The sequence below is a fragment of the Sphaeramia orbicularis genome, chromosome 5, assembly GCF_902148855.1.
Source record: "Sphaeramia orbicularis chromosome 5, fSphaOr1.1, whole genome shotgun sequence".
NCBI classification, from domain to species: Eukaryota; Metazoa; Chordata; class Actinopteri; order Kurtiformes; family Apogonidae; genus Sphaeramia; species Sphaeramia orbicularis.
In genome coordinates this window covers 29,029,568-29,039,033 of record NC_043961.1, presented here as the reverse complement: position 1 = coordinate 29,039,033, position 9,466 = coordinate 29,029,568, and the positions used below count along the sequence as shown (strand labels likewise).

At 36.3% G+C, this 9,466-nt stretch overlaps 1 protein-coding gene across 1 annotated transcript; it reads left to right on the top strand.

Annotated features, from left to right (window-relative positions):
• Positions 1 to 934: 934 nt before the first annotated feature.
• On the top strand, positions 935 to 9,014 carry fkbp11 (FKBP prolyl isomerase 11). The gene is made up of 6 exons (XM_030134027.1): positions 935 to 1,316; positions 1,415 to 1,477; positions 5,087 to 5,174; positions 5,320 to 5,353; positions 5,510 to 5,580; positions 8,766 to 9,014. Exons 1-6 carry the CDS (start codon positions 1,218 to 1,220, stop codon positions 8,972 to 8,974), a joined length of 564 nt encoding a protein of 187 aa, XP_029989887.1. The 5' UTR covers positions 935 to 1,217; the 3' UTR covers positions 8,975 to 9,014.
• The last annotated feature ends 452 nt before the right edge of the window (positions 9,015 to 9,466 follow it).

The following is a 9,466-nucleotide window of genomic DNA, read 5'->3' as shown; positions in this document are numbered from 1 at the left end:
AACTATGTGCTGAATTCATAACAAATTTGGGTTATAGGTTGCCAGTGACCCAGAATAGATGTCATTACATTTTGGGAACAGTAGGTCAAAGTTCAAATTTCTTATGAATTTTTAAAATCTTCCCATTTACTTATAATGGGTGAAATATGTGCGAGGGGGCGGGGTTTGTTGTGCCTGGCACCACTTGTTCATTTTTTCAAAATCATATCTGAGTCTCATAAGACACAGGTGTCAAACATGCAGCCCAGGGGCCAAATCCAGCCCACCAAAGAGACCAATCTGGCCCGCGGGATGAATTTGTGAAATGCAAAAATTTCACTGACGATATCAATCAAGGATGTTCAATCTCAAGTGGGTCAGACCAGTAAAATACTATCATAATAACTTATAAATAATGAAAAAAAGCAAATTTTTCTTTTTGTTTAAATGTCAAAAAAGTAAAATTACACAAAAATGTTTACATTTACAGACTAGCCTTTCACAAAAACTATGAACAACCTTAAATGTCTTAAGAGAAGCATGTAGTATTTTAATAACATTCTGCCTGTTATTAAATGTTTTGTGTATTTGTAGATCTACTGTGATCTGTAAGTTATAATGCATATGTATAAATGATAAATTGAGGTGCAATATTGTTAAAATTACTCTTGTTTTTCTTAAGAATTGTTCATATTTGTTCATGTTATATCAAGTCAAGTAAACATTTTCATAACGAAATTTTACTTTTTTCACTCAAAAAAACACAGAGAAAACTTTGGAGTTGATATTATTCATAAGTTCTTATCCTATTATTTACATTATTTTACTGGTTCCGGCCCACTTGATTTCATATTAGGCTGAATGTGGCCCCTGAACTGTCATGAGTTTGACACCCCTGTTATAAGAGATCAGATTTGAACCTGCACAACAGCACCCCCTGTCGCCTATGCGGGGTATTGCTTCATCCTCCCACCCACGGCAGCTTGATGGGATGCTGTGGGGAAATGTTTGAGGCGGGCTCTTCAGGGAGACCCAGGTGTGGGGACAACGTCCACGGACCGCTAGTCCTTATCTGTCCTGTATTTTAACACATCAGCGTTCTCCGGAGCTGAGCCATTTTGGGCGCCGGGGTCGACGGGCGGACTGTGCGGCTCCACTCTGTCCTTTCCAGCTGCTGTGTTGTTGAAGCCTACACGGAAGTTGTTGGTTGGCAGCTTTTTTTCCCCCAGAACTTCACAATGAACACCAGCGTTTTTGTGTTCCTGCTCGCGGCTCTCACCTGTGGGCTCGCGTGGGGAGAGGAAAATGCAGTGGAAGAGCTGCAGGTGGAAACCTTGGTGAGTAGATGTGACAATAACAGCCCCACAGAATACAGTCAGGAGTTCAGATGAATGCAACTATGTTAACTGTAACTCCTCTGATCTCGCACCCAAAGGTTAAACCTGAAACTTGCTCTGTACTTTCCAGCATGGGAGACACGCTGCAAATCCACTACACGGTAAGAAACAGACGTTTTCCGCAGAGATCCTTTTGTTTGTGATCAAACAGCAGGCATATGCATTTTACTACTATTCATAGTGAAACCGGCCCAGCTGATGACGAATGCAGTTGTTGTCTATGTGGCACCGTCTGCATGAACCATGTGGACTGGGGCTGTGTGCACAGACAGGATTACTGCACACTCCACGGTCACAGGCTCATTCGGATGTCGTCGTGACTGAACATGGCTCAGATTGTGGTTTTATATGTGTCCGTGTGGGTTATTTGGCTTCATGCGGGAAGAACGGGCTCCTCTGCCGTGGCTGTGGAGCGACTGGGCGGTGCAACACGTCAGCAATAACAGCCCTGTCAGTGGGGCACCAGTTCATCCATGCACACACTGGAGACTCGTGGTCTTTCAGTCCTCACACATGCTGCTTTTCAGGAATTTAAGAACTCACTCTTTGATGTTGATTTAAGCTGTCAGGCTTTGCAACAAAATGTGCACTTCCTGAGGTTGTTAAAGTACACAGTCATACTGTATTAATGGAAACAGATCAAATGAGAAGATGTATTTTGTGTTTAATCTATAGAATACTGCACCTCAAAGTATTAAATAAGTTTAATAATAATAATGGATTGGATTTATATAGCGCTTTTCTAGACACCCAAAGCGCTTTACAGTATTGATCCATTATTCATTTGCTCTCACATTCACACTCTCACACTCTGGTGGTGGTAAACTACATTTGTAGCCACAGCTGCCCTGGGACAGGCTGACAGAAGCATAGCTGCCAATTTGCGCCTACGGCCCCTCCGACCACCACCAAACATTCATACACCAGTGTGGGTGGCATTGGAGGCAAGGAGGGTGAAGTGTCTTGCCCAAGGACACAACAGATTGACTAGGACAGAGCAGGATTCGAACCACCAACCCTTCGGTTATTGGAAGACCCACTCTACCACCTGAGCCACAGCCACAAGTTGAAACTAATGTGACTTTCTGAATTCAAGGCCTTTTCACCATCTGCACTGGTTCTCCATACATTTTGAACACTCTCTGATATGGGTTTATTTTACTTTAACCCTTTCATGCATGAATTATCAGAACCTTAATCAAGATTTTTTTCCTGAGTGTTTTTATTCCTCTTTAGGCATGAAAAATGTTTTTTATGAACCTATTTTTCATGGAGTTACAAAAATGTCCACTCAGCTGGACACCATGCGTTTAATTTTTGAAGCAAAGAAACATGCATTTATTGACATACTGTGTGAAAACTATGATATAATCTGATTTTTTTTCTCACATTTTAACATACTGTAATACCAGTTACTACTCACTCAGATAGTATGCAAAAAAAAAAAACAAAAAGAACAAGCTTAATTACAGTCTAATAACAATTAGCCATTGATTTACACTCAAATATGTTACTGCAGATCAGGTTTATCAAGAACAGGAAAGTTACAGTAATGGTATGAATGACTGTGTATGGGATGGTGCATAAGTGTCCACTGTGTTGGCTGATATGGAACTAAAACAGCAAAACCCATGAATATAAAAGAGAACAGCTGTAGAATAACTGTCCACTGTAGTGACTACTATGCATGAAAGGGTTAAAATTCAAGGTATGTACAGTGACTATGCTAATATAAAAATACAAGCAAGCTAATTTATTAAAGAAGAATACTTTCACAAAGGTAGGACGACAACTAATGATCAGTTTTATTTTCTGTCAGTGTTGATTATTTGACATGAGACATATGAATTCTTTATTATCATTATGCATAGCCTGCACATAACAACATTTCAGTTGGGGACTCTGGCTTTAACCCATAAAGACTCGATGCTACTTGTATGTCAGTTCCCAAATGACATTTTCTCTATATCTAACTTTTCTTAAGTGATTTATCACCATTTGTTTATAATAATATCATCTGTGTTTTGGATTTTATCAATATAAATTATCTACTTTCCAATATTAAATTCCCTAATCATGTAGATTTTCATAAAAGTTCAGATTACAATTGAGAGTTATTATATCAAACACAGAGAAAATTGCAGAAAAAGTGACTTTTTCAGTAAAATATGTCATTAACGGAACAGAAATCAAGTGACTCCATGCACTGTCATTTATTAAAACTCCATGGGTTTTACTGGTGAATTAATGTTGTAGAAGATGACTGTGTTTCCACTTTCACTACAGAGCTTCTGATCGTCCAAATGGGTCATATCTGATGACCATGAAAAGATGACAAACTGTATTTTACACCAACTATTTACCTGTATTGATAGGATTAGTGGATCAACAGGTATTAAACATTTTAGATCAGTTGATGTTTTTGGTCAGTGAGGGATGTTTGGGTTTGTATGGGTTAAAAAAGGCACAATGTAACAAACAAAAAAGAGACACAGTATTTTAAAAAACAACTGAAACATTCCAATACATATGTGTAATGTAAAACTGTTGATAGAGTAGCAGCATGACAGTGTACATCTATAAAATGTGAAATTTTTTTTTTCCAAAGCCCAAGATTGCCTTAATGCGTTTATTGTTACAGAAGGAAATAATAATAATAATAATAATAATAATAATAATGAAAAAAATGAAAGACTCAATCTGATGATTGATTACACTGGTCTACAATTAAAATGCCTCCAGAATAAAAGTAGTGAGTTTGTAGTGAAATTTTACCAAGTTTGAGTCACTAATAAAGAAAAATTTGGTAAAAATTCCAGTTGGCTGTAGTTTCCAAGATACAGTCTTGGGTCAAAAATGTGAATTTCTGAGAATTAATGAGAGATTGGATATTACTCAAAAGGAATGTTTGTCTGAGAGCTACCAGATCTACTTCAAAACACTGTCTGAACATTACAATTCATTCACTTTTCAGGTTCTTTCTAGTGGAAGATTGATAAATCTATTGTATAAATGTACATAATATGTAATAACACTTTATCATATACATTGCAAACATCAGCTAACCAGCACTTTTGTCATTTGTTTTCCAATTCATCTTATTAAAGTGTGTAATATTTAACCCTGTAATCTCTGCAGCAGGTAATAAAAAAGGTGTACCTGTGTAATCATAAGAGTTGTCAACTATTAAATTAATTGACAAATCGATAATTGTTAAATCACTGAGTCTCCACACAAATACATTTCGATGTACTAGACATAACCATAGGTCAGTCGCTAGAATATGAGAAATGTTTTGAACCTGCATTTAAAAATATCTACATTTGCAATAATAGTATATAACATGTTATAAAAGAGCCATAACATTTACGTCTTAATAAAAGGTTAAAAACACAGATCAAATTCACCTTGGTACATTTAGAAAAATTAGCACAAATATCCTAGTAGAATAAAAAGCATTAAAGGGGCATTTAAAGATCCTTAAAATGTATTGAATTCAGTTTTAAATGTCATTAAATAATCTCAGTTTTTGGAGTCTTAATTGTCACAATCATTTTATCTAATTAATAGTTTTAATCTTTTAGTCAGTGAGAGTCAGTATCTGCTATAACTCCAGTAGGCTATAGATACTACTTCCCTTTATCTTTACATGCAGTGTCTGAATAAGAAAAGATGATTTCATGTCCATTGTTGTGTGTTTTTCTGACCAGGGTAAACTGATGGACGGGAAAGTGATTGACTCATCACTGTCTCGAGACCCCCTTGTTGTGGAGCTGGGAAAGAGGACGGTCATTGCAGGTGAATAAACACTGAGTGACTGAATTTGGGCAGGTTACACAATAGGTTAAGGTTGTGGAGGTTATTCTGAGGACATGAGTGGTAGCTGTATGCCATAAAATGTCCTTGCTTTGCTGATTCACTTCCTCTATGATATACTTATCAGGTCTGGAGCAAAGCTTGGTTGGCGTGTGTGAAGGGTAAGTGAAAAGTACACACCTACTGGGAATTATCAACAGATTTTTAGCAGCTTCATGCAACCATTAATCAAGTAAAAATACCGGTAGTTTTTGCAGCACAGTGTAACAAATGCCTCTTCTGGAAGTTAATTTGATGTTTCTTTATCTCTCATTTAGGCAAAAAATCAAAGCCACTATTCCCTCTCATCTTGCATATGGAAAAAAAGGTTACCCACCTACGATTCCAGGTAATGAACATAAATCAACACAAGAATATCATCACGAATATGCCCCTGTCTCCACAGCAGAGTCACAGTGTTATTAAGAGTTATTCTTTATGTTTAAATGCCATTAAATATGACATTTGTACATTCAGTTCTGCTCAATACTTCTCACTGAAACGTAAATGTGACTTTCTGATGTACCATAGCACTGAACAAAGTTTGAGTAACTGGCACCAATAAGATGTTTTAACTATTTCTATCAGTAGAGATTGGTACCGATAGCGGCTGATTATTACTACAGTAGAATTAGACTTAGAGGGAAAATAAGAGCAAAACAGATAAAAAACCTCACCCAGACTTTTTGATGTTCTCTTCCACATCATCTGATTTATTACTTTGTTGTAGTTCATCAGTTTCAGTGATTCAGTTTCTAATGAATTGAAAGATTTCATTCGTACATAATGCATTTTCACAGGCAAGATGTTTTTATTAAGGCTGTCAAAATTAAAGCGTTGACACAGATTATTCCATGGATGGAAATATGTGTACAAAAAGAACCAAGACAGAACAGTCGACCGACATAAAGTATTATGCACACTCTGCAGGAAGGAGTTTTCTTTTCACAGAAGCACTTCCATCTTAAAATACCACATTAATGTGAAGCATATGTTAGTCTGGGATTCTGCTAGTGCTTTGGCTAACGCATCACCCAGCTTGCGACAAACACATTAAGTGCTTATATATTCCCTTCTGTCTTGAGTCTGTTTGCTCATGCAAAATGAAACACGATTAATATAGATTAAAAATGAATGATATTTAATTGTGATTAATCAAAATGAATCCACAGCAACCCTGTGATTAATCTGATTAAAATTTTTTATGGTTTGACAGCACTAGATTTTATATAGAACTGTAAAATTCACCATTAAACCTCTGTGTGAAAGATTAATAGTTTTCTAAAACAGACAGACACCGATGACTGTTTTCAGGTACTTATGAGTACTTATTTTAACAGGGTAGTTTTAGTTGACCTCAAAATGTCATTCAGTGATTAACTGATTTTTCTTGATTTCTAGAAAATCAAAGATCTTTGTGGCACAGAGGAATAAATTACAAGGCCTGGTCAATAGAATTATTAGTTCATTACTATTATATATTAGCTTAAAACTGTACAGGCATATTCCTTTTTTGAGTTGCAGTGTGGATTCTTGTGCATATATGTGATGTTTGTGTTGGAGTCTGTTTTGTGCTGGGAGCTGGTTTATTGATGTTAGTTAACTCCTTTTCAGGATAAACATGAGGACTTGGGTTGGTTTTTCATGAAAATTCTGCTAAGTTCTTCATCACCTCTCCTCTGTTCATCCACAGCAGCAATAGTGTTTAATACAAGGTGATCTTAGAAAACAAGTCTCCAGCACTACACAGATACTAGAACAAAGTTAAGATGAGCACACAAGCAAATCTTATATATTGAACCATTAGATGAGCCAGGAAACATTGAATTTTAGGAATTAAGAATTTATTTTGAACAATTACAGACAACTCATAGACATATACTAAGTGAAAATGGAAACTGTATTAATCACAGTAAACACACTGAATTATTGCTATGCAACATAATCTGAAAAAGGGGCAGGCTAAAGCCACAGGTTGTAATGCCTACTCTTTTAACCCAGTGCTACTTTTATGTCAGTTCCCAAATGAAATTTTCTCTCTATATTGAACCTTTCTTAAAGGATTTATTACTATTTATTATAATATTATCCTCTGTATTTTGCATTTTATCAGTATAAATCAGGTATTTTTATACATTTAATTTACTGATCTTGTAGATGTTCATAAAAACTCAGATTAAAGTTGAGGGGAATCATATCAAAAACAGGCAAAACTGAAAAAAAGTGACTTTTTCAGTATAATATGTCATTAACTGAACATAAACCAAGCATTTCCATCCACTATCATTGATCAAACTCCATGGGAACGTTCAAATGGGTCATATCTGATGACCATGAACAGATGACAAACTGCATTTTACACCAATTATTTACATGTCTTGATAGGATTAGTGGATCAACAAGTAGTAAACAGTTTCGATCAGTCAATGCTTTTAGTCAGTGATGGATGTTTGGGTCTTTATGGGTTAAATGTATGTCTTATTTTAGCATGAAGGAAACTTCAAAAATAACCAAATCAAAAATAAAAACAAAACAACACGATTCATGGAATCGTTCCCATGTCCATCACCTCCTCCTTCTGCCTCTTCTTAGTTTTCAAGTTATAACTCCTCAGGTCCTCGACTCCTTGACTTTTCCTCCAGAGTTGAGTCATTTTAAACGACGTAGGTTAAATATAATACGTGAACAGCTTCATCTTCTGTGTTTTGTTAAAATGCACAACAATGTTTTTGATCTCTGACAGATGGGTCATGTCAACTTATGATTGACATTTAATGCAACTCACAGCTTGGCAGGTGACATTAGACAATGTAGGGATGTCATACTTTAAAAAAAAAAAAAAAAAAACACACATATTTAATCATTTTAAATCTCTAACAGAACTTTAGGTTGAAGAAAACTTAAATTTTTAAAGTCACGCTCCTGCCGTGGTTTGTGTAATCCATACTTGTGTTACTTTTTCACACGTCATGGGTCTAATTCCTTGAAAACTCCTTAGTGTTGGAACCTTGGCCCTCCCTGTGCATTTTAGACAACTGAGAAGTCCTTCAAGATGGCGCACCAACGTCAGTTTCTGGGTTGTAATTGAGCAGTAGTCGAGGAGGTGAAAAATAGGGAACTTAGAGGAGCATTTTCCCTTTGCCTCACCACAGTCATCCATTTTTATATGAATTTTTCAAATGATTGCTGTAATGTCTCCAATCCCACAAACAACAACTGATGATGCTTCCATATATGAAAGTAACGCAGTCATGTTTTATAGAAACCATTAGAGCTACCAAGTCTCCCTTATCTGAACACCTTGATGGGCAGCAATACCAACTCTACCTCCTTTGAGAACATCAAATCAGTCGATATCTTTTCCAATAACGTTTTTTTTAATATAAACTTAACCTGTTGCTCTCGGTAGATTAAAACCTTCCTTAATGCTCAGTTGTTGTTTTTTTCTTTAATTTGTCGTCTCTTCATTTACATCATGCCTGTACAGATATATCATATGAATTTGTAAATACTGACACGTCTCATTTGTTGTAGGCGATGCTGTGCTTGAGTTCGAGGTGGAGGTGATTTCTCTGATGCAGCAGACGCCTTGGCAGAAAATGGTCAACGATGTTTTCCCACTGGTGTGTTTGGCTCTGGTGCCCACTCTACTTGGTCTGGTGGGACTCTACCTTTACAATAAGGCCAGTGCCCAGAAGCCAAGCAAAAAGAAGGCAAAGGACAAGAAGAGCAAGAAGAAATAAACAAGACACTCAGAACTATTTAAATAAATTTTTAAATGTATTTTGTCTGTGTGCATCAAGTATTTTCAACATGAGTCTTTAGCCATTAAAGCACAATTTCTCTACAGCACGTTACATCATTATGACAAGGCATCATTGTTCTATTTAACTGAGAGAGCAGAAGCAAAGGGACAAAGAGTTCTCTTAAATAGCTCCAGAACATCACACTGAAGTGCAAGGACACTCTAATCTTGGTACATCACGCACAAGGCTTTGCTGTCTGCACACAGTAACTTATTCATTTTCTGGGTAATTTTCTTTGGTTCTTTTGTATTTAAGTGTTTTAATAGCATCTCCAATTGCTATTCTAACCAAAAAACATAGCTACAAAAGAAAGACATTTTATGAGGCAGTTTTGTATAAAAATAGCTTTTTTGGATGTATCTCCCCATAACAGTAAGGTACACACATTTTCTTCCATTTTCACTGATATTTATATTTACAATGATTTAC